The 27633-nt window shown below is 40.9% G+C and overlaps 2 protein-coding genes across 2 annotated transcripts in view; both read right to left on the reverse strand.

The window, feature by feature from the left end:
* vps28 (VPS28 subunit of ESCRT-I) overlaps window positions 1–27633 on the reverse strand; it is a 968134-nt gene that overhangs the window by 762051 nt on the left and 178450 nt on the right. The gene's annotated exons all lie outside the window — the stretch shown is intronic.
* med30 (mediator complex subunit 30) overlaps window positions 1–27633 on the reverse strand; it is a 297825-nt gene that overhangs the window by 253021 nt on the left and 17171 nt on the right. The window contains exon 4 of the mRNA XM_079829153.1: window positions 19179–19286. Coding sequence (XP_079685279.1) covers window positions 19179–19286 — 108 coding nt within the window. The remainder of the gene's footprint in view (window positions 1–19178; window positions 19287–27633) is intronic.

The raw sequence follows: 27633 nt of genomic DNA on the forward strand, positions 1-27633 counted from the left end.
TGAGATAGTGATTGGCTGTCTGAGTAAATTGAGCCCACCCCCTTGTCTCTGAGACACTGTGAGCCAGAGCTATGGTCAATACAAAATCCCTATGCAAGTTCCCATTGTAAGAGAAACGCATGCGTTTAATGGGACGTCCCTCCCCATTATAAGTCAATGGGGAAATTTGGGGAGCTCTAGCGCCCCAGGGGTACAACTTATACCCCATTGCGATGTGTCATCTTAAAGGGTCTGCCAGCCTCTTCAAATGTGGTGACACACAAGTTTCTACGAAATCCTCGCTCTGAGTTATGACTCGTTAAAAATTTTCGCAATGTTAAGTCTATGGGATTTTTTTCGCTACTTTTTCGCCCCTGGGGCGAACACCGCACCCCCGACCCCTTAGAAAAGATATAGCACACCATTCCCGATTAAGCCGCACGTTTTGACACCTCATTCATGGGTCTGTGACAAAAACTGTGGGAGGAGTAGCGGGACAAAATGTTGTCCGGAATAAGAATAAGATAAAGATGAATAATAATAAACCGTTCTAAATAATATTTATGGCTTGCTACGCAAGCACCATTAATAATAAAAATATGGAGAATAGCAATATTGATGCATTGCTTCACAAGCAACACTAATATGTATGTTTGAGAGTGATGGTGATGCCTTGCTTCGCAAGGCATCACTAAAACCGTTTTCGGGCTAGATAGTAATAGTGATGCCTTGCTACGCAAGCACCACTAACTAGAATGTACATTTCCTGAAGAAAATGTGAGTGGTGCTTGCCGTGGCAAAAAAATCCTCTCGGATGCTATGTTGTGTGTACTGGATTCTCACCCGAAACAAAAGAGGCCACCCCCAAGTCTGTACGATGTTGTGGAGCTGAGATATGTCCTATTCATGTGTTTGTACGGTTGCTAGGGTACTCTATATGGTTGCTATGGAGTGGCTATACAATTTATGGGGTGACATTTAAAGACTATTTGCCAGTCTGAGTCAAAAGACCCAACCCCCATGCCTCTACGATGTTCTGAAGCAGAGATATAGGTCCTTGTAAACGGTTGCTAGGGTACTCTGTTTGGTTGCTATGGAGGGGCTTGGCAGCATCCAATGATGATACTGCTTGTGTGTATGAATGATATAAACCAACCCCCATGTCTCTAGGATGTTCTGAGGCAGAGATATATGTCTTGGTAAACGGTTGCTAGGGTACTCTGTTTGGTTGCTAAGGGGGCTTGGCAGCATCCAATGATGATACTGCTTGTCTGTATGAATGATATAAACCAACCCCCATGTCTCTATGATGTTCTGAAGCAGAGATATAGGTCTTGGTATATGGTTGCTAGGGTACTCTGTTTGGTTGCTAAGGGGGCTTGGCAGCATCCAATGATGATACTGCTTGTCTGTATGAATGATATAAACCAACCCCCATGCCTCTATGATGTTCTGAAGCAGAGATATAGGTCTTGGTATACGGTTGCTAGGGTACTCTGTTTGGTTGCTAGGGGGGCTTGGCAGCATCCAATGATGATACTGCTTGTCTGTATGAATGATATAAACCAACCCCCATGTCTCTACGATGTTCCGAAGCAGAGATATAGGTCTTGGTATACGGTTGCTAGGGTACTCTGTTTGGTTGCTAGGGGGCTTGGCAGCATCCAATGATGATACTGCCTGTCTGTATGAATGATATAAACCAACCCCCATGTCTCTATGATGTTCTGAGGCAGAGATATAGGTCTTGGTAAACGGTTGCTAGGGTACTCTGTTTGGTTGCTATGGAGGGGCTTGGCAGCATCCAATGATGATACTGCTTGTCTGTATGAATGATATAAACCAACCCCCATGTCTCTATGATGTTCTGAGGCAGAGATATAGGTCTTGCTAAACGGTTGCTAGGCTGCTTGATAATGGTTGCTAGGGCGTGGCTAGGAAGTGTTGAAGGTGACTTGTGATTGGCTGTTGATGCCCCGAGTCAAACAAACCCACCCTCATGTTTCTATGACACTTCTATCAAAAGATATCCCTTTCATCTCATTCAATGTAAGTCTAAGGGATTAGTTGCTAGGGAGCTCTAAATGGTTGCTAGGGCGTGGCTTCATAGGTTTACAATCATCCTGAGATAGTGATTGGCTGTCTGAGTAAATTGAGCCCACCCCCTTGTCTCTGAGACACTGTGTGCCAGAGCTATGGTCAATACAAAATCCCTATGCAATTTCCCATTGTAAGAGAAACACATGCGTTTAATGGGACGTCCCTCCCCATTATAAGTCAATGGGGAAATTTGAGAAAATTTGGGGAGCTCTAGCGCCCCAGGGGTACAACTCACACCCCATTGCGTTGTGTCATCTTACAGGGCCTGCCAGCCTCTTCAAATGTGGTGACACACGAATTTCTCCGAAATCCTCTCTCAGAGTTATGACTCGTTAAAATTCGTCGCAATGTTAAGTCAATGGGATTTTTCGGCTACTTTTTCGCCCCTGGGGCGAACATCGTACCCCCGATCCCTTAGAAAAGATATAGCACACCATTCCCGTATAGGCCGGTCGATTTGACGCCTCATTCGTGGGTCTGTGACAAAAAATGTGGGAGGAGAAGCGCGCCGAAAAAGTGTCCAGAAGTAAGAATAATAATTATTATAATAATAATAATAAACCGATCTAAATATATTTATGGCTTGCTAGGCAAGCACCATTAATAATAAAAATATGGAGAATAACAATATTGATGCATTGCTTCACAAGCAACACTAATAAGTATGTTTGAGAGTGATGGTGATGCCTTGCTTCGCAAGGCATCACTAAAACCGTTTTCGGGCTAGATAGTAATAGTGATGCCTTGCTACGCAAGCACCACTAATAATAATAAACCGTTCCTGGGTGTATAGTATATATACGCCTTGCTAAATAAGCTCCACGAATATTAATGAGTATGGAGAATAACAATATTGATGCCTTGCTTCGCAAGGCCCACTAATAAGTATGTTTGAGAGTGATGGTGATGCCTTGCTGCGCAAGGCATCACTAAAAAGCGTTCTGAGGTAAGATAGTAATAGTGATGCCTTGCTACGCAAGCACCACTAAATACGAATTGTAAAATTTGATTTCATGCCGCCTTTAAACATTACTGTTCCGAAAACGGTTTGATTTGAAAAAATACTGGTTAATAACGTTATTTTAATTTAGCCTATACTTTAAACAAATATGTATAAATAGACTTATTTTCACTGAATAATAATATAAAGCATGGTAATTAAACTGAATATTTATTTCATAACATTTTTAAAACCACAACAGAAATACATGCATTAATTACAAAGCATAAACGGACCTGTTTTAACCCTTTGAGACCTAAGGGTATTTTTACAATTAATTTTCCGCCTAGTGTTATTTACTAAAAAAGCTTGTAAAACATCAACCCTGTTGAGCACAGACAATTGACACACCTCTTTTTTTTCAAGACAAGTTGCACTGTCCGTATTTTTGTGTTGCATTGATGTCACCTGAATGTAAAATAAGTTATGGGACCATAAAGACAAATGAAAACATAAAACGGAAATTGAATCACTCAAATATTTATTGAAAACACACACAAATAAATAAAAGCTAAGCATATTTCCTCTGGAAAACAGTTTGTTCAAGTCTTTGGAGTCCTGGAACTCAGGAATAAACATGATAACTTATACAGAACCAAAACTATTTACATTTTTCCAAAAAAAGTCCAGGCGCTTTTGGCCTCTTTGGATTTTGGATATTTACTGGTGCCAAGCCTCAAAACAGTTCCTATCAGGAACTTCTCCACAAACTTTCTTCTCAAACTTTTTCCTCAAACTTTCTCCACAAAACTGCAGCGCGTCTCTCTCTCTATCTCCTCAACACTAGCCATGCGCCTCTCTCTCTCCACAATAACAGAGCTGTGGTAATGCGTAATGACGCACACCAACGTGGATGACGGATCAGCCTGTCATTGGTCAAACCCTCATCCAAAATGGCAGCTAGCATCGCGCTAGCGGCAAAAATGACGGGAAATTTATAAATTATGGACATCAAGTGGATATATCTTGGATGTAAGCTTTTTGATTTATTGCTGAACAACTCCAAAAAGATGCACATGTTCCAGGCTGGATAGAAAACCTTCTGTAAAGGCTACAAAGACACCAAAGACACCCCCGTGATGGCTAGCTCGTTAGCTTTCTGCTGGAAAAAACGGTAAGAAAATCGATAAAAGTTTCATGAAATAATATAGATATTTATCGGAGGTGCCGTGTGACGTCGTGGGCGATGCCGTCGGGCTCTGAGGGTTAATGGAGCGTTAGACAATCGAAAGTGGCCCTCTTATGCCGAATTATTTTCAGAAGAGTGATAACATTCTTTGTAACGTTGCATAACTTTTTTTCAACACGACTTGTTTTAAAAAATGTATGAATAAAGAATAAATAAACTGGATAACCATTAATGCACCGTCAACTGCATGGTAATTTCAAAGCAAACACTGCGCAACACGTCCTTGCATCACATAATCAAATTCAATCAGCTAATAAAGCTTGATCATTTAATGCATAACATACCATTTAATACGAAGCATCAACCGTCTATATAGAAAACATTGACCTGTCCTGTTGACAATCTGAAAGACTATAGGAAAAATGTTTGATAGATGCTAGTAGCCTGCTTGGATAGGCTTAAACGGAATCCATAAACTAGCCTAAATCAGTCTATTTGAGCTTAAAGTCCGAACTGCTTATTTAAACGTTCGAAAATAATGTCCTCCAATACCTGCGCTTTCATTGTAGACCTCAGCGGGGAAAGAAATGTACTTGAGGCATGAAAATGCGCGGATTGCGCGCGCTCATACTGACGGTAGATTCATAGATGATGGTGCGCGGGCATTTCACTCACGCTTGATCCGTAAACGTCACATGCTGGACTACTCTATTCATGATTGGTCACTGCCAAATTAAAATATTAAAGAGAAAGATAAAATAACATTATTAACCGGTTAATGGTCATTTCAAATTAACGTTTCTGTTCAGAACGATTCAAATTGATTTTGATTTCGTTTCCGTTTTTGTTCCTCTTAAAATTTCGTTCGTTTCCGGTTTTCGTTTTCGTTCCTTGAACCGGTTCAGAGCCCTGATTATAATATTGATGATATATGGTTATTACCTACCACTCAAACATTGAATTGAAGTATCATATAGATTCTGTAAAATGGGAACCAATAGACTAGGCTACTATATTGACGCTGGCTTGTAAACGTGAGCATCGCGATCATTTGGCGTTTGAAAAAAAACCCCATGAAATTATATTCATATGACATGCTGAAACATCTGCCACTGTACCTGGGATGAAGACATTTCACATTTGCATGTGAACTCCCGCAGTGTTCAGGGCTATCATGGTTGTCATGTCAAGAAATGCACGTGCAATGCATCCCCTGATGTAGAATGACAGAGTTTACGACAGTAGTAGAGGACAATACTGTTTCCCAACTGTAGGGGGGACCCGAGAGCAAAGACTAACTAGTGCTGCTTTATATTGAGAATCACAGTCCAACATGTCATAATGGCAAAATCATAACCCAATATATGATCATCATGACGATAACTTTCCCATGCCCAACACGTCTGTTTATGACGCCAAAGGTTTCTCATTTAAATGAATGGAGCACTCAGTGCGTCGATATAGTGATGCCTAGGGGCACCTTTAGCGTCTTTCTTGTGACGCGGAAAGCACTTGACCATGCGTCGGAATATGACGCCTCGGGAGTGAGAACGGGTTGGAAATCAGTGTCATTTTCAGTCGTGATGGTATTCAGGAAAACAACACTCTTGTTAGTGTAATGTTGCTTAACTATATCATATGTTATAAATATAAAAACTCCACAATTTTAACCGTGTGTGTTAACAGAGTTAAGGCCTGTACACACCGGGACGAATATCGCGCACGCTTATCGCCAGCGTTTTTCGTGCCGTTTTTCGGCGCGTCTTGAGTGTTCACACCCAAGCGATTTTCACTGGCGCTGCGCCGAGTGAACATGCACATTCAGTCGATGCGCTCCCGGTACACAAGATGGTGCTGCGGCACTTTAAGCCTCTGCTCTGACACTCGCTTGTCACACAGAAGAAGAGAAGAGAGACAGTATTTATGTGCTTGCCTAAACCATAGACAAATTATATATATGGACAAAATCATTCACACACTTTTTGCTAACTGGCAAGCAGCATTAGCAGTTCATCTTCTTCTTTGTCTACTTACCACTTCTTCGTCGTATCAATGCGTGCTCGGCAAGACCGTTTTGTGCTTGAGCGCCACCAAGTCGTGTTTTACTGTCACTTCAGCAGCTCCAGGCACGTGAACAAAAGCGCCGATCTCATTGGTCGGACAGTTTTTGGTCAATTTGGTCGCGCCGCGTCAAAATAAAAAAACGAACCCGAGGCGTTTTTTTAAAAATGACGCTTTTACGCCTGGCGTTTTGCGCGTCGGTGTGAACACTCACATTGGCGCCCATTGTTTAGTCCCGAGGCGTTAAACGTCAGCGATAAACGCGTGCTGATGTGTGAACAGGCCTTTAGTCAGTTTTATATACCGTTACACCCCTAATATATAAAAATACCACAAAAAATGTACAAAAAAAACACTACTTTAACTAAAATGAAAATATTTATAATACTCGACATTAGACGGAGAGCCTTCCAGACCCTGAGTGGCTTTCATTTGTTTAAATGTTAACATTGCATGAAAAGAAATCTAATTATTTGTACACAGGAAAACAAACAGCACCTGAAGTGCAATGAAATGTTTTCTATTTTTTGCATGTGCCTTTTTCCGTGCCCCAAAGCATGCTGGGCCTTCCCTCTCTGACCTGTGAGCACCAATTAAAACGCCTCTGGTCGGCAAACCTGCTCTAATGGATGACATATGAACTAACTAATCATGTGGAGAATTGAGTGCCTCCTGCGAACGGTGTGTGTGTGTGTGTGTGTGTGTTTATCAGAGCACAGCTCCACCACAGGCCCTCGGCCCTCGGCCCCGCTCCAGAGATAAGAGTCAATGCCTGTACCGCTGTTGATTGCACTCGCCATATCTGCCTTCTGAGAGGCCTATGTGAAATTACAAACATCCTCCTCTCACATTTCTCACTTTCTCATTTGAATAAAGAGGACAGACGGGGTAATTAACAGGGTATTAAAAAAACATTGCAAAAGGGGGCGGGCGAGGAAGAAAGAGTGCAAGAGAGTGGTGGAGAATAAATGAGAGCAGCCGTCTCTCCAAGGCCTTTTTAATGGGCTGTGACAGGAATTTATTAACAGTTCGAGCGGTGTTCAATCACAGCTCCTGCCCGGATGAGTTGACAGCGCCTCAACTACAGTGGACCTTTGGATGGCTTCACACATCTGTGGGGCCCTCGGGGGCCATGGGGACTCAGCAGTTAGACAGTCAAGAGATGACAGGCTTGAGGTAAATGATCCTCTCGAGTCAAATTATGCGCATTTCAGACCAGCGTTTGTTTACTTCGCTAAATTGCACCGTCCAAACTATTCCATTCAGGGCCGTTCACAACAAGGTAACTACAGCTAAAGAAGTTTTAACCCTCATTTGTGCTTTGGGGTCAATATGACCCCAATCGACTTTTCTTTAGTTAAAAATAATGTTTCCCTATATCTCAGTGGAATGAAATCTTGTGACTTTTTCTAAGTTATCTAACTATACACACACAAAAAAACTGGGCTTGATTCGGTTGTTCTAAAGGGATGTAAAAAAAAAAGTCACACTCATGACCTTTGGGGTCAATATGACCCCACATTGAAATGAATGGAAAAATCGAAAAAAAATTGTTTTTTATTTTTCTTTTGTCGAAAAAAATCTATAAATCCAGAATAAATCTGAAAATTTCCATACCACAATGAAGTCCTGGTACTAGAGCACAAATGTAATGTGGAACGAACATGATCACTTGCACACACACATGCTCGCGCACACAAACACACACACACACACACACACACACACACATAGGTGTGACTCCAATTGAAAGCATTTTTTTTAGAAATTGACAAATAAAATCAATAATTCCAGCATAAATCTGAAAATTTCCACACAGAAATGAAGGCCTGGTACTAGAGCAAAAATGCAATGTAGAAAAGACATGCTCACTCAAACACACACACCCGCACGCACACATACACACAAACAGGTATGACTGCCACAGCCAAATAAAATCAGCCACAAATGCAGAACTAAGATAAAAGGGGTGAGACCTAATGCACACACACACACACACACACACACACACAGAGAGAGAGAGAGAGAGAGAGAGAGAGAGAGAGGGTCATATTGACCCCAAATGCACTGAGTGTAAACAGGACACTAAGGACATATGAGGGTTAAAGGGTAAGGGGAGTTTCCCACAACACACCGCTCCAGCCGACCAATCAGAGCACAGTGTGCTGTTCAGAAGGAGGGGCTTCATAGAGACTGAGCAATACTGACAGACTGGGAAGAGAGGAGCCGCAACAATGGAGGATATGAGGAAATAATCAACATTCAAGCTGGAAAACCTGCTCTAGTAGAGCTCAAACACACATTAACTCTCTTCGTTTAGGGGTTGCATTGGTTGTCTTCCCGGTGACCGCAAAATTTAACTTTTAATTGCAATTACATTTAACTGCAATTTATTTTTCTTCAATAATATTTTTTCTTTTTTTAATTTTAATTTTGAGATGATTTGATGGAATTTTTTAATATTTATGCAATAATTATGGTCTATTTTTGCCATTGAAAATTATACAATTTTTTTTATTATTATTATTATTGCAGTATTTCAGGTTAAAATAGAGACTAGGCCTTCAAAATAATTTTATTGAAGGCAGATTAGCGCCTCTTTTGGAATTATTTAAGAAATCATGCAACCATGTGTGTAACCACTAGAGGTTTCTATGGAGAGGCTTGAGAATTCACTAGTTCTCTTTTGAACACATTAAATTTTTTTTTTTTTTTTTGATGGATTTGAACATATATTTAAAAAATCTCAAAGACCATTTATTTTAAAGTTTTAGATTTTTTTGTTTTGTTAGAAATATAGATTTTTTTTCTGTGAATTTGTGTTTTGGCAGATTTCCCATTCATTTCCTATAGTGTCATTTTTGACTGAAGAGCACAAGTGGGAGTTTTTTTTTTACGACCAATTAGCATGCTCGAATCATGCCCTCAATTTTTTGTGTGTTTACACACCCAACGCTAGAAAAGTCACCATGTTCTGATCAATTCTGATCAAGCAGTCATTTTTAAAAATTCCAAATGTGGTTCATAGGTTCAGTTTTTCATAGGTGTGTGTGTGTATAAGTGTGCGTATGCATGTGTGTGTGAGTGGATGTGTCAATATCACACTCTTGATGTGTTAGAGTGTCACCCCTTTACTGCTGTGTACTTTTTTTCAGCATTGTGCCCGATTTGTAGATTGTACACACAAATATTCAGAGAATTTTTGTGTTTTTGCCGATTTCCCATTCATTTCCTATGATCGGTCATTTATGACCGAAGACAATGAACGTTACTTTTTATTTTACGACCCCTTATCATGCTCGAATCATGACCCCATTTTTTTTGTGTGTTTACATCCCTACTGCTAGAAAAGTCACCAAGATTCATATCATTCCGATGAAGCTGTGATTTTTTTAAATTTCAAAACAGAAAATGTTCCGGTCAGAAATGACCGAAGAGCACCAAGACTTCATGGCCTTTTTAATAATCACTCTAATTCTAAGAGATTATTCCTCAGTACAACTATAACGATGACAACACGGAGGAACGACACAATGAAATTACTTTTAAGGCAATTTTTTTCCAGCTGATAAATGATAAAAATATTGACAGCCAATCCCAAACTCTCCATCTGCTACAGTAGCCACGCCCCAAACTCTCCATCTGCTACAGTAGCCACACCCCAAATCCTCCATCTGCTACAGTAGCCACACCCCAAACTCTCCATCTGCTACAGTAGCCACTCCCCAAACTCTCCATCTGCTACAGTAGCCACTCCCCAAACTCTCCATCTGCTACAGTAGCCACACCCCAAACTCTCCATCTGCTACAGTAGCCACTCCCCAAACTCTCCATCTGCTACAGTAGCCACACCCCAAACTCTCCATCTGCTACAGTAGCCACTCCCCAAACTCTCCATCTGCTACAGTAGCCACACCCCAAACTCTCCATCTGCTACAGTAGCCACACCCCAAACTCTCCATCTGCTACAGTAGCCACACCCCAAACTCTCCATCTGCTACAGTAGCCACACCCCAAACTCTCCATCTGCTACAGTAGCCACACCCCAAACTCTCCATCTGCTACAGTAGCCACTCCCCAAACTCTCCATCTGCTACAGTAGCCACACCCCAAACTCTCCATCTGCTACAGTAGCCACACCCCAAACTCTCCATCTGCTACAGTAGCCACACCCCAAACTCTCCATCTGCTACAGTAGCCACACCCCAAACTCTCCATCTGCTACAGTAGCCACACCCCAAACTCTCCATCTGCTACAGTAGCCACACCCCAAACTCTCCATCTGCTACAGTAGCCACACCCCAAACTCTCCGTCTGCTACAGTAGCCACGCCCCAAACTCTCCATCTGCTACAGTAGCCACGCCCCAAACTCTCCATTTGCTACAGTAGCCACGCCCCAAACTCTCCATCTGCTACAGTAGCCACACCCCAAACTCTCCATCTGCTACAGTAGCCACACCCCAAACTCTCCATCTGCTACAGTAGCCACACCCCAAACTCTCCATCTGCTACAGTAGCCACACCCCAAACTCTCCATCTGCTACAGTAGCCACACCCCAAACTCTCCATCTGCTACAGTAGCCACACCCCAAACTCTCCATCTGCTACAGTAGCCACACCCCAAACTCTCCATCTGCTACAGTAGCCACGCCCCAAACTCTCCATCTGCTACAGTAGCCACACCCCAAACTCTCCATCTGCTACAGTAGCCACACCCCAAACTCTCCATCTGCTACAGTAGCCACGCCCCAAACTCTCCATCTGCTACAGTAGCCACACCCCAAACTCTCCATCTGCTACAGTAGCCACGCCCCAAACTCTCCATCTGTTACAGTAGCCACACCCCAAACTCTCCATCTGCTACAGTAGCCACACCCCAAACTCTCCATCTGCTACAGTAGCCACACCCCAAACTCTCCATCTGCTACAGTAGCCACACCCCAAACTCTCCATCTGCTACAGTAGCCACGCCCCAAACTCTCCATCTGTTACAGTAGCCACACCCCAAACTCTCCATCTGCTACAGTAGCCACACCCCAAACTCTCCATCTGCTACAGTAGCCACACCCCAAACTCTCCATCTGTTACAGTAGCCACTTCCCAAACTCTCCATCTGCTACAGTAGCCACTTCCCAAACTCTCCATCTGCTACAGTAGCCACGCCCCAAACTCTCCATCTGCTACAGTAGCCACACCCCAAACTCTCCATCTGCTACAGTAGCCACACCCCAAACTCTCCATCTGCTACAGTAGCCACGCCCCAAACTCTCCATCTGCTACAGTAGCCACACCCCAAACTCTCCATCTGCTACAGTAGCCACTTCCCAAACTCTCCGTCTGCTACAGTAGCCACACCCCAAACTCTCCGTCTGCTACAGTAGCCACGCCCCAAACTCTCCGTCTGCTACAGTAGCCACGCCCCAAACTCTCCATCTGCTACAGTAGCCACACCCCAAACTCTCCATCTGCTACAGTAGCCACTTCCCAAACTCTCCGTCTGCTACAGTAGCCACGCCCCAAACTCTCCATCTGCTACAGTAGCCACGCCCCAAACTCTCCGTCTGCTACAGTAGCCACACCCCAAACTCTCCATCTGCTACAGTAGCCACACCCCAAACTCTCCATCTGCTACAGTAGCCACGCCCCAAACTCTCCGTCTGCTACAGTAGCCACACCCCAAACTCTCCATCTGCTACAGTAGCCACACCCCAAACTCTCCATCTGCTACAGTAGCCACGCCCCAAACTCTCCGTCTGCTACAGTAGCCACACCCCAAACTCTCCATCTGCTACAGTAGCCACACCCCAAACTCTCCATCTGCTACAGTAGCCACGCCCCAAACTCTCCATCTGCTACAGTAGCCACACCCCAAACTCTCCATCTGCTACAGTAGCCACACCCCAAACTCTCCATCTGCTACAGTAGCCACACCCCAAACTCTCCATCTGCTACAGTAGCCACACCCCAAACTCTCCATCTGCTACAGTAGCCACACCCCAAACTCTCCATCTGTTACAGTAGCCACGCCCCAAACTCTCCATCTGCTACAGTAGCCACACCCCAAACTCTCCATCTGCTACAGTAGCCACGCCCCAAACTCTCCATCTGCTACAGTAGCCACTCCTGCAAACTCTCCATCTGCTACAGTAGCCACACCCCAAACTATCCATCTGCTACAGTAGCCACACCCCAAACTCTCCATCTGCTACAGTAGCCACACCCCAAACTCTCCATCTGCTACAGTAGCCACACCCCAAACTCTCCATCTGCTACAGTAGCCACACCCCAAACTCTCCATCTGCTACAGTAGCCACACCCCAAACTCTCCATCTGCTGCAGTAGCCACACCCCAAACTCTCCATCTGCTACAGTAGCCACACCCCAAACTCTCCATCTGCTACAGTAGCCACGCCCCAAACTCTCCATCTGCTACAGTAGCCACACCCCAAACTCTCCATCTGCTACAGTAGCCACACCCCAAACTCTCCATCTGCTACAGTAGCCACTTCCCAAACTATCCATCTGCTACAGTAGCCACACCCCAAACTCTCCATCTGCTACAGTAGCCACACCCCAAACTCTCCATCTGCTACAGTAGCCACACCCCAAACTCTCCATCTGCTGCAGTAGCCACACCCCAAACTCTCCATCTGCTACAGTAGCCACACCCCAAACTCTCCATCTGCTACAGTAGCCACACCCCAAACTCTCCAGCTGCTACAGTAGCCACGCCCCAAACTCTCCATCTGCTACAGTAGCCACGCCCCAAACTCTCCAGCTGCTACAGTAGCCACACCCCAAACTCTCCATCTGCTACAGTAGCCACACTCCAAACTCTCCATCTGCTACAGTAGCCACACCCCAAACTCTCCATCTGCTACAGTAGCCACGCCCCAAACTCTCCATCTGCTACAGTAGCCACACCCCAAACTCTCCGTCTGCTACAGTAGCCACACCCCAAACTCTCCATCTGCTACAGTAGCCACACCCCAAACTCTCCATCTGCTACAGTAGCCACACCCCAAACTCTCCATCTGCTGCAGTAGCCACGCCCCAAACTCTCCATCTGCTACAGTAGCCCCTCCCCAATCTCTCCATCTGCTACAGTAGCCACACCCCAAACTCTCCGTCTGCTACAGTAGCCACGCCCCAAACTCTCCATCTGCTACAGTAGCCACACCCCAAACTCTCCATCTGCTACAGTAGCCACACCCCAAACTCTCCATCTGCTACAGTAGCCACACCCCAAACTCTCCATCTGCTACAGTAGCCACACCCCAAACTCTCCATCTGCTGCAGTAGCCACGCCCCAAACTCTCCATCTGCTACAGTAGCCACACCCCAAACTCTCCATCTGCTACAGTAGCCACACCCCAAACTCTCCATCTGCTGCAGTAGCCACACCCCAAACTCTCCATCTGCTACAGTAGCCACGCCCCAAACTCTCCGTCTGCTACAGTAGCCACGCCCCAAACTCTCCATCTAATTCGGTTAAGAGAATGTATTTTTACCTTTAAAATAAAAACAAACACTTCCTAAAAAAGATGAATATTTGATCCTGTGACCATCAGAGAACCGTGATCCTGAAAACGCTGCAGAGGCAGAAGCAGATGCCGGAGAGCTGCACCACATCTGTGCTCCACATTCTGACGCAACCTTGACCTCCCCTGAGTTTGCCATCTTTAATTCCCCCAACATGGCCGCCTCATCCAGCGTGTTATTTGCAGCTGGCTATTTGGCCGGTGAAAAGCTCCAGGGCCCTTGTCGCATGAGCATTTCCGTGCCGACTGCCTTTCGTGAGCATGCTGCAGTTTTTAATAAGGCCGACTCAATGGCAGAGAGGAGTGCAGAAATAAAACATCGCCCTGTTAGGCCAAGATCATTTTGCTTTTACTGCAAGAAAGTCATAAAATCCTTGGCTGAGAGTCATCAGGTTAGTTTTCAAATACTATGACTTCATAATTTTGTGGATATCTAATTGCTTACAATTTTAAAGGACACTCTAAAGATATATTCTGAATAATATCTCTTCAGGAAGTGAAGTGGCCTGTCTGTGAGATGTTTACTGGTCTTGAAAGAAGTCTCTGAAGCTATTTAATCAAAAATACAGTAAAAACTGCAATGTTAAAAAGGCCCATATTAGATGTATTTTGAATTTGTGTCTGTGAGACTTGCTTTGGCAATCAGCCAATGTCAGAGCAGCAACGCATAAGACGCTATGCTTAGGATGTCGCAATATATCGATATATTGCACAATATATGTACTTGACCTCAATAATTTAGTGTGATGCAATATATCGGCCATTATGTTTACATGATAATGAACGTCACCAACATTTTACTCGACTGTGCTGTCATCTTGTATGTTTTCCGGAGGTGAAAGTGGTTCTGGGACAGATCCTTCATACTCAGAGCAGGTTATCGACAGGTGGAAAAAAAGCACCATTTGAGGCGTTAGTGTTTTCCTGACAACGACGGGCAGTTTGGAAGAATAAGCCCAAATGGACACGATTTCAAAGCCCCAATCCCCTGTTCCGCTGCACATATAAATGTCAACGCAGAATGACGAGTGTTAAAGCCGTTTCACAAGGGAAAATGTTTATTTACTATTTATTACATTTTTTTATTTAGGATAATATATTTTTTACCCTTAATTTCCATGATCTAAAGAATTAAAAGTTTGTCATTTGAAAGTGCGTAGGTCTACTTGCATTATTATGCTGTTATATTAGGATTATATATTCAGTGGCATACAATAGTCTTAAAATGACAATAATATTGTTTATCGCAATTATTTATGGGACGCTATATCGCAAAACAAAAAGTAGTTATCGTGACTAGGGCTGTGTATCACCAACAATGTCACGATACGATACGCAGCACGATACTGAAGTCACGATACGATACGCATCACGATACTGAAGTCACGATATGATACGCATCACGATACTGAAGTCTCAATACGATACGCATCACGATACTGAAGTCTCAATACGATACACATCACGATACTGAAGTCATGATATGCATCACGATACTGAAGTCACGATACGATACGCATCACAATACAATACTGAAGTCAGGATACGATACGCATCACGATACTGAAGTCACCATACGCATAACGATATTGAAGTCACGATACGCATCACGATATTGAAGTCACATCACGATATTGAAGTCACGATACGCATCACGATACGCATAACGATACTGAAGTCACGATACGATACTGAAGTCATGATACGAATCACGATCCATAAGTCACGATACGATACGCATCACGATACAATACTGAAGTCACGATACGATACGCATCACGATACGATACTGAAGTCACGATACGATACGATACACATCACGATACTGAAGTCACAATACGCATAACAATATTGAAGTCACAATACGCATCACGATACTGAAGTCACGATACGATACGCATCACGATACTGAAGTCATGATACGATACGCATCACGATACTGAAGTCATGATACGCATCACGATACTGAAGTCATGATACGCATCACGATACTGAAGTCACGATACGCATCGCGATACTGAAGTCACGATACGCATCACGATACTGAAGTCACGATACGCATCACGATACTGAAGTCACGATACGCATCACGATACTGAAGTCACGATACGCATCACGATACTGAAGTCACGATACGCATCACGATACTGAAGTCCCGATACGATACTAAAGTCACGAATATGGAATATGGTGCATATATTTAGCAAAATGCTCCTCTCTAGAGTCATTTTTTCTAGCTGACTAATGAGTTTATGGACACTGGATATGTTTTTTTCTGAGGTAACTTAAATGTGACGTTACATGACACTTTTACAAGCTGTTTTACTGACGCCTTTCCGCGTTTGAAACACTGACTTTTAACACACGTTCAGATGTTCATTCATGTTTAATTTCGCGCTGTAACTGGTATTAAGTATTAATGCGGAAGAGAAGATCCGTTCACGTGTGCTGTGCGCGACCGCTTCTCTACAGCTGAGCTGCGCCAAAGCGATATCACGCCACAGCGCCAAAACGGTATTTATGTTTTTGAATTTCGTAATAAAATGGACGTAAATCGAAATCCAAGACTTTGTTTTATATCAATAGCAACAAAGCACAAAGAGTATTGCTATTTAATGGATGTGAGGCTGCAATGCTCTGTTCATTCATTAACTGAAAACCTCTTCTCCATTTTGAATGTCTTGCACTGCTGCTCGCGTCGCGTTGATTACATTCAAAAGCACACAGTATCGATACGGCAGCTGCTAAAATAGCTCAGCAAGGAGTGATTGTATCAAACAGACTCGATGCTTGCGTCACATTTGATATGTGCCTATATTATATGAACAAGTAAGTTGATTTACTTAATTCTGTTATGCAGCACGTCTGTTTACCTACCCCTAACCGATAAACACGTATTATTAAACATGTTAGACGCTTTATTTCCACTTTTCTAATATTATCTTCATTTTTATTGAAAATAAATGCCTTTCCGATCTGATATGTGATGGGGAAAAGGGAGGAGAGTGAGTTCGGCAAAAGGCGGATTCGTACCTCAGTTCGATTTGCGTCAAAACTATAGAGTGTTTTGACGCGTGAAAGTCGGGTCGAGATCCCGGATAACAGAAAATGGGCAAAGAGGCGGGACGTGGGCGGAGCTGAAGTGACGTAATGACTAACAGACAGCAGACAAACGACAATCCACCTGTCACTCAAAGTGGCCACGCCCTTAATTATGCAGAACTTTAAGGCTTTATATAATGTAAATGAACGAGTTATAAAAACATTCACCCCCCTCACACTCGTCATGAAGGGCAACATTAGCCGTACAGACCAAAAGCACAACCTGTCCCAGACTGTAAACATGTGTTCTTCTGCTGTAAAGTTGGCCATTTTAACATGAGCTCAATGAGATTCTGCTCCTTCTGGAGTCTGCCTCTAGTGGCCAGTCCATGAACTGCAGTTTAAGTCACTTCCGTATCGGCTTCAGGAGAAACTGCGGGAGGAGCCGCTTGGTCAAAACTTGATGCCATGCGTCTCACCCCTACACTACTGCTGCTCTCAATGATATGGTGATTACCGTAATTTTGTCTTTCCCAAGCAGACGTTTAACAAACAAGGCAATATTTGTACTTAATGTAAAATGCCATCTACTCCAGTAAACATTTTCTGAGAGAGGACCCACCCACAGATTAACTGAATGTATTATGTTTCGTTGATATCCCTTGTTTAAGGATGCTTTACATTGAAGTAGTGATTGATTTGTGTTAACATGATGTTGCTTTAAGTGTTTCTGCTACCTCTCAATGCATTTATCTAGTTCATTAATTGTTTCTGTTAAGTTAAATTGATTATTTTATTGCATACTTTGTTTTAGACCACACACAAACATATGGAAATGGCAACGTTCTCATATGTGCTGAAAATAAAGCATCAACGAACTTCCATACTGCTTCTTCATGTCTCTAACCAGACATCTGTGGTGAACTAGTCCCCAACAACCCCAACCTGATTGAACTTTAACAGTTCTCCAGAAGCAATTTGGTGAAATATTACAATTTAAACAAACTGTTCTCTATGTGAATTAGTAAAGTGTAATTTATTCCTGTGATCAAAGCTGAACTTATCATTACTCCAGTCTTCAGGGTCACATGACCCTTCAGTAATCATTCTCATTTGAGGATTTGATGATCAACAAACATAAATTTTAAATGTAAAAATCTTTACTGTTACTTTTGATCAATTTGATGTATTCTTGCGGAATTAAATTATTAATTTAAAACGTACTGACCCAAAACACTTTACACACATTCATATGTGTGCATGTCGGTATGTATGTATAAATATATAAAATGGCTGTCAATCCATTAAATCGCATTCAAAATAAACCTTTGTTTACATAATGTGTGTATTGTGTATAATTATTATGTATTGGAATACACACACACAAATGTATATATTTATTTATTTCATTCTTATTATTTTTAAATATTTGATATTTTTAAAAAATCTTAAATATACATGCATGTGTGTGTGTATTTATATATACGTAATTATACACAGTACACACATATATTACTTAAACACAAACACTTTTATTTTGGATGCGATTAATCGCATAATATATATTTGTGTGTGTGTGTGTGTGTGTGTGTGTGTGTGTGTGTGTGTGTGTGTGTGTGTGTGTGTGTGTGTGTGTGTGTGTGTGTGTGTGTGTGTGTGTGTGTGTGTGTGTGTGTGTGTGTGTGTGTGTGTTGTGATTTATGAGGACATAAATTTGTATAATGACACTGGTATTACGACATAAAAATGAAATATGAGGAAATTTCATATGTCCTCATTTTTAAAATAGCTTTAAAAACACACTAAACAATGTTTCATTAAAAATGCAGAAAGTTTCCTGTGATTGGTAGGGTTAGTGTGTGTGTGTGTGTGTGTGTGTGTGTGTGTGTGTGTGTGTGTGTGTGTGTGTGTGTGTGTGTGTGTGTGTGTGTGTGTGTGTGTGTGTGTGTGTGTGTGTGTGTGTGTGTGTGTGTGTGTGTGTGTGTTGGGTAGGTTTAGGGGTAGTATAGGGGGACAGAATCTACAGTTTGTACAGTATAAAAACCATTACGCCTATGGAATGACCTTACTTAGATAGCAAAACAAACCTGTGTGTGTGTGTGTGTGTGTGTGTGTGTGTGTGTGTGTGTGTGTGTGTGTGTGTGTGTGTGTGTGTGTGTGTGTGTGTGTGTGTATGTGTATATATTAACTTCCTATATGAGTTCCTGTAGCTCAAACTCAAGAGCGTGGTGTCAACAGAATATATGAAATCATAAATGTACACCTTAAATACCATGTAAGTTGTGTTGGACAAAAGCATGTGTCAAAAAATTGTGCTTTTCTAACCTTATTAACTTCCAGTACTTCTCTCCTCTCTTCGCTCGATGCACGCGTTTGATTGGCCATTCGGTCGTCCAGTTTAGAACTGTCATCCTCAACATAAGGGATAAGTTGCTAAAAAAAAAAAGAAAGAAAGAAAGAAAGAGAAAATAAAATGACCACATATCAACCACAGACAATATAAAATATCCTGACATAAAATGCTCAGTAAAATCCAGCAGTCAATGCTACACCTACACACAGACTCAAGTGCTCACTCACAATCTGACGCCTTTCTGAAGAAACCTCTTGGATTAAATATGAATGAAAGAGATATGATGGTATTTGTGAACTGAAACATGAATGTTGATAGTTGTGTTATCTATAGGCAGCTTAAAAGACTAGGGTTAAGATGGGCCATTATCCAAAGCTACATGAAAAATAATCTTGAATCTCGTTTTGAATATAATTGTGTGTGAACATTTACTGTGGTGACCCGCGGTCTAAACAACACGAGAGCTTAAGAGGCGAGATTGTAAGGTTTTAACAACCTGGAGACGCCACAGTAATGGATCGCTGCATAATTCAAAAGCCTCGCATCGCAGAGACATCAACACCTGCAGATCTCAGGTCTTATAGCAGAACAGCCTCAGCGATTTAGCCTTAATAAATCACTCAACATCAAGAGGTTTCAATAATTCAACTTCACAAATACTCTGGACAGCACTGGACGGGGTTACTGGAGAACCGCCCTCAAATCCACCTTTGGACTCCTCAATTTGGGGACAATAGTTCAACCCTCTTGGATCCATAAAGTGTCTGATTCTGTTTGTCAGGTTCGTCGTTCTGTGACCTTGCATCGCTTTAACATCACAGTGACCCCTGCTGGTGTTCTGGGTCAGGAGTCAGTGCATGCAAGAGAAGAAAACACCCTCACTTTAGAGCACTTAAACAAATCATGCAGCGTCATTTGCAGAAATCAATTTACAGGCATTTGCTCCATTATTTAAAGGGATAGTTCACCCAAAAATGAAAATTAGCCCATGATTTACTCACTCTCAAGTCATCCGAGGTGTGTATGACATTCTTCTTTCAGACGAACACAATCAGAGTTATTTTAAAAAAGTCCATCGTTTTTAAAGTCCATTAAAGTGCATCCATCCATCATAAAAGCACATCTATCCATCATAAAAGTGAATCTATCCATTATAAAAGTGCATCTATCCATCAAAAAAGTGCATCCATCCATCATAAAAGCACATCTATCCATCAAAAAAGTGCATCCATCCATCATAAAAGTGCATCCATCCATCATAAAAGTGCATCTATCCATCAAAAAAGTGCATCCATCCATCATAAAAGTGCATCCATCCATCATAAAAGTGCATCTATCCATCAAAAAAGTGCATCCATCCATCATAAAAGTGAATCTATCCATCATAAAAGCGCATCTATCCATCATAAAAGTGCATCTATCCATTATAAAAGTGAATCTATCCATCATAAAAGCGCATTTATCCATCATAAAAGTGCATCTATCCATCATAAAAGTGCATCTATCCATCATAAAAGCGCATCCATCCATTATAAAAGTGCATCTATCCATCATAAAAAGTGCATCTATCCATCATAAAAGTGAATCTATCCATCATAAAAGTGCATCTATCCATCTAAAAAGCACATCCATCCATTATAAAAATGCATCTATCCATCAAAAAAGCACATCCATCCATTATAAAAATGCATCTATCCATCATAAAAGCGCATCTATCCATCAAAAAAGCGCATCTATCCATCATAAAAGTGCATCTATCCATTATAAAAATGCATCTATCCATCATAAAAGTGTATCTATCCATCAAAAAAGCGCATCTATCCATCATAAAAGTGCATCCATCCATTATAAAAATGCATCTATCCATCATAAAAGTGTATCTATCCATCAAAAAAGCGCATCTATCCATCATAAAAGTGCATCCATCCATTATAAAAATGCATCTATCCATCATAAAAGTGTATCTATCCATTATAAAAGTGCATCTATCCATTATAAAAGTGCATCCATTCATCATAAAAGTGCATCCATTCATCATAAAAGTGCATCTATCCATCATAAAAAGTGCATCTATCCATCATAAAAGTGAATCTATCCATCATAAAAGTGCATCTATCCATCATAAAAGTGAATCTATCCATCATAAAAGTGAATCTATCCATCATAAAAGTGCATCTATCCATTATAAAAGTGCATCTATCCATCATAAAAGTGCATCTATCCATCATAAAAGTGAATCTATCCATCATAAAAGCGCATCTATCCATCATAAAAGCGCATCTATCCATCATAAAAGTGCATCTATCCATCATAAAAGTGCATCTATCCATCATAAAAGTGCATCTATCCATCATAAAAGTGCATCTATCCATCATAAAAGCGCATCTATCCATCATAAAAGCGCATCTATCCATCATAAAAGCGCATCCATCCATTATAAAAGCGCATCCATCCATTATAAAAGTGCATCCATCCATTATAAAAGTGCATCCATCCATTATAAAAGTGCATCCATCCATTATAAAAGTGCATCCATCCATCATAAAAGTGCATCCATCCATTATAAAAGTGCATCCATCCATCATAAAAGTGCATCCATCCATCATAAAAGTGCATCTATCCATCAAAAAAGCGCATCTATCCATCATAAAAGTGCATCTATCCATCATAAAAGTGAATCTATCCATTATAAAAGTGCATCTATCCATCATAAAAGCGCATCTATCCATCATAAAAGTGCATCTATCCATCATAAAAGTGCATCTATCCATCATAAAAGTGCATCTATCCATCAAAAAAGCGCATCTATCCATCATAAAAGTGCATCTATCCATCATAAAAGTGAATCTATCCATTATAAAAGTGCATCTATCCATCATAAAAGCGCATCTATCCATCATAAAAGTGAATCTATCCATCATAAAAGTGCATCTATCCATCATAAAAGTGAATCTATCCATCATAAAAGTGAATCTATCCATCATAAAAGCGCATCTATCCATCAAAAAAGCGCATCTATCCATCATAAAAGTGCATCTATCCATCATAAAAGTGAATCTATCCATTATAAAAGTGCATCTATCCATCATAAAAGCGCATCTATCCATCATAAAAGTGAATCTATCCATCATAAAAGTGCATCTATCCATCATAAAAGTGCATCTATCCATCAAAAAAGCGCATCTATCCATCATAAAAGTGCATCTATCCATCATAAAAGTGAATCTATCCATTATAAAAGTGCATCTATCCATCATAAAAGCGCATCTATCCATCATAAAAGTGAATCTATCCATCATAAAAGTGCATCTATCCATCATAAAAGTGAATCTATCCATCATAAAAGCGCATCCATCCATTATAAAAGTGCATCTATCCATCATAAAAGCGCATCCATCCATCATAAAAGCGCATCTATCCATCATAAAAGCGCATCCATCCATCATAAAAGTGCATCCATCCATTATAAAAGTGCATCCATCCATCATAAAAGTGCATCCATCCATCATAAAAGTGCATCTATCCATCAAAAAAGCGCATCTATCCATCATAAAAGTGAATCTATCCATCATAAAAGTGCATCCATCCATTATAAAAGTGCATCCATCCATCATAAAAGTGCATCCATCCATCATAAAAGTGCATCTATCCATCAAAAAAGCGCATCTATCCATCATAAAAGTGAATCTATCCATCATAAAAGTGCATCTATCCATCATAAAAGTGAATCTATCCATCATAAAAGCGCATCCATCCATTATAAAAGTGCATCTATCCATCATAAAAGCGCATCCATCCATCATAAAAGCGCATCTATCCATCATAAAAGCGCATCCATCCATCATAAAAGTGCATCCATCCATTATAAAAGTGCATCCATCCATCATAAAAGTGCATCCATCCATCATAAAAGTGCATCTATCCATCAAAAAAGCGCATCTATCCATCATAAAAGTGAATCTATCCATCATAAAAGTGCATCCATCCATTATAAAAGTGCATCCATCCATCATAAAAGTGCATCCATCCATCATAAAAGTGCATCTATCCATCAAAAAAGCGCATCTATCCATCATAAAAGTGAATCTATCCATCATAAAAGTGCATCTATCCATCATAAAAGTGAATCTATCCATCATAAAAGTGAATCTATCCATCATAAAAGTGCATCTATCCATCATAAAAGTGAATCTATCCATTATAAAAGCGCATCTATCCATCATAAAAGCGCATCTATCCATCATAAAAGTGAATCTATCCATCATAAAAGTGCATCTAACCATCATAAAAGTGCATCTATCCATCATAAAAGTGAATCTATCCATCATAAAAGTGCATCTATCCATCATAAAAGTGAATCTATCCATCATAAAAGTGCATCTATCCATCATAAAAGCGCATCTATCCATCATAAAAGCGCATCCATCCATTATAAAAGTGCATCCATCCATCATAAAAGCGCATCCATCCATTTTAAAAGCGCATCTATCCATCAAAAAAGTGCATCTATCCATCATAAAAGTGCATCTATCCATTATAAAAGTGCATCTATCCATCATAAAAGTGCATCTATCCATCATAAAAGCGCATCTATCCATCATAAAAGTGCATCTATCCATTATAAAAGTGCATCTATCCATCATAAAAGTGCATCTATCCATCATAAAAGCGCATCTATCCATCATAAAAGTGCATCTATCCATCATAACAGTGCATCTATCCATCATAAAAGTGCATCTATCCATCATAACAGTGCATCTATCCATTATAAAAGTGCATCTATCCATCATAAAAGCGCATCTATCCATCATAAAAGCGCATCCATCCATTATAAAAGTGCATCCATCCATTATAAAAGTGCATCCATCCATCATAAAAGTGCATCCATCCATCATAAAAGTGCATCTAACCATTATAAAAGCGCATCTATCCATCATAAAAGCGCATCTATCCATTATAAAAGTGCATCTATCCATCATAAAAGCACATCCATCCATTATAAAAGTAAATCTATCGTTTTTTTTAATCAAACATCAGTGCATAGGTGACGGCTTAAATCATCTATAATTTCAGCAGGCGACCATTTCAGTCCTGTTTTCTGAATCACTCATATTTCGTGGCTCTGTGGTTTTACAGAACAGACCTTACAGGCTTTAAGCGTCACATGCCAGCAGAGGCGAGGAGGAAAAATCTGCTCATGTGAAATGCAAGGGAGAGAGAGAGAGAGAAAAGCCCCTGGCAGGTTCGTCAAGGCAGAAAACCACAGGCGAGTGACTGACCGGAGGGAGGGAGGGGGAGAGAGGGAGAGAGAGAGAGAGGATTAAAACACTTTTATTTTATAACAACTTATGCCTCATACATATTCACAATAATCATATAATAAAAAAATTGCAAAAAAACAAAACCAAATTAAACAATTAAATATTCAAAACCAACTGACCCTCAAACACCACACATAATATATCTTTAAAACCCCAAATATCACAAAAATCATTTTCATCATTCACAAGTTTATAGTAAGCAAATTCGATTCTGATTCTTCCACCCACTAATTTTCTAAACATCATTTCCACTTCAGTAGTCCCAAGTTGTGCCCCTTTATTCTTTCTTGTTTTCCAGATTGACAATTTTGCTGTTCCCAACAAATAATTTAACAAACATGTCATCCTCCTCATTGAATACCGATACTTAACACCCCCAATAAATAATCTATCAGAAAATTCTTCATCAAATTCCTTAAATAAATCTTTAAGAAAATTAAAAAAACCCTTGTAATCTTCCACATTTTAAAAATAAATGCTCCAAGTCTTCCTGTTCCCCACAGAATCTACATTCACCACCCACTGCTGGATTCTCTTAAGAGAAACTTGATGTGTGACTTTTACTGAAGAATAGTAAATGGCTTTCTTTGATGTTGAGTCAAAACAATTCAGCTGAGGAGTATCAAAAGACAGAATTGAGTCCATATTTTCTTCCACTCTCTCTTCAAGTATAACTGGAGACACTCTGATTTTTGGAAAATCCTCTTCTGTATCTCTTAAGTCCATCGGTCGACTCCTTTCAATGTACGCTCTGTTCACACTTGGTAAAACATTCCAGATCTCCTCTATCAGATTTGAAACAAGACGTTCAGATTTCAGTCCTGTCATTTCCTTTAGGATTTCAACCGACTTCCATCCATCATCATCCAAGAGGGGTCTCATTTTCACAACCCCATGACTCTTCAAAACTGAAGATACGCTTACTGAAGACAAAAGCCTTGTTTGGATCATCGGATTACAAAAATAATGGTTCTTCCATAGTCCAGTGTCCTGTATCTTCACTACTTCGATCCACTTTAAAAACTTTTTTCCAGGCCTGAAGCATTGACTTATAGAAGGGAGTGATCTCTGACAGACTCACCTTGCCCAAGTCCATTATGAACAAATGCTTATCCAACCCGAGCCCACCTGCGTTCTTCAAAATAAGTCTTGCAGTATGGGCCCAAGCTAAGTCTTTTTGATATAAAAGTCTTTGTGCTGCTTGTATCCTGTAAGCCATCAACCGACTTCTCACATCCACCAGCCCTTGACCTCCTTCGTAGACAGGTAAATAAAGCGCTGCAGCATGGATCCAATGTAACCCACTCCAAAAAAAAATCACGATTGTCCTTTGTATTTTACAAACCAACTCAAATGGAGGCTCCATAACTGTCATTTTATGCCACAATGTCGAAGCCACCAAGTTGTTAATGACCAAGACTCGCCCTCTGTACGACAATTGTGGTAATAGCCATTTCCATTTAGACAATCGGGTTGACACCCTCTCCAGCAATCCATCCCAGTTTTTCGTCTGAAATTGCTCATTTCCCAAAAACACACCCAATGCTTTTATCCCCTCTCTACCCCAATGTAAACCACCTGGTAGTTTTGGAGGTCCTACTTCTTCCCATTTACCAATAATATACCCCTCACTTTTTCCCCAATTAACTCTGGCTGAGGATGCTCTTTCATATTTTCCGATAATTTTTGTTAAAACTTTCACATCATCTTGACCTTTTAAAAACACAGTAACATCATCAGCATATGCTGATTAGGATACTTTAAAAGTACTCTTTAAATCTGGAATTAAAATTCCAGTTAGTTATTTTCTTAACTGGCACAAAAATGGTTCAATTACCAGACTATATAACTGTCCAGAAAGTGGACAGCCTTGTCTGATACCCCTGGACATCCTTATAGGTGCACTCAATCCACCTCCAGCTTTGACCATTACAAAAGCATTAGAATACAACAACTTTATATAAGATATACAATTTTCACCAAAACCGAATTCTTTTAAAGGTGAACTATGTAGGATTTTTGCAGTAAAACATCCAGAAACCACTAGGCCAGTGTTATATATTTTGTTCAGTTGAGTACTTAGAATATCCCAAATGTTTTCAACTATTTGTAAATCGTGAGAAATTGCTATTTTAACCAAGGAGCCGGGACGTGTGAGCTATGCGTGTGAGGGAGTCGCCTGTCGATTGCGTCATATCTACGTCACCCTCGGTCTCCGGTTTTATTCAGTGAAACACTTTACTCTCACTGCAGTGTGAACAAGTGTCATAGCAGCCGCCGAGAGAACGTCATAACTTCCTTTTCAACACACTCAGCTATATCTAATACGATAAACAGAGCTGCGTTACCTCACACTCAGCACTGGAGAAGAGGAAGTGCCGCCGGCAACCGTGTCATAATAAAAGTCCCGCCAGCGACTATGCCATAATAACAGTCCCGCTCTTCAATCGCTCCTGCGGCCTTGCTCAGCTCCACAACACTCGGTCCTGCTCTGCTTCACTACAGTAATGTTAATAATCGCATCCATGAACATGATTTCTGCCCGAGTCCTATCCTGACTGTTTTCCACCGGCTGTGAGGTGAAGACCACATGTCCCGAGATTCTGCGCTCAAACGTGGCGTCATCAAACTACGCCTTTGTTTTGAACAGGCGACCTCTAGTGGACGGAAAAGTTACATAGTGTAGCTTTAAAACAGTGAAAAGATACTCATGATCAACTTGACCGAAAGCTTTCTCTTGATCAAGCGAAAGTACTCCTAAATTAAAACTATTACTTTGATTAAAATCAATCACATCACGCAATAAAAATAAATTATCCATAATTGATCTATCAGGTATACAATAGGACTGGTCTCTATGAACTAACACATGTAGATATTTCTTAAGTCTGTTTGCTAGCACCTTTGAAAATATTTTGTAATCCGAGCAAAGCAACGACACTGGTTTCCAGTTTTTTAATAGTCCCAAGTCTCCTTTTTTTGGAATTAATGATAGAACTGCTCTGCAACAGCTCATGGGTAATGTCTTTCTTTTGATGCAATCTGTCATCAGTTCTTTAACAAATAATTCCCAAAAAGCCTGATAGAACTCCACAGGTAAACCATC

Source organism: Gobio gobio, assembly GCF_949357685.1.
Source record: "Gobio gobio genome assembly, chromosome: 11".
Classification (NCBI taxonomy): Eukaryota; Metazoa; Chordata; class Actinopteri; order Cypriniformes; family Gobionidae; genus Gobio; species Gobio gobio.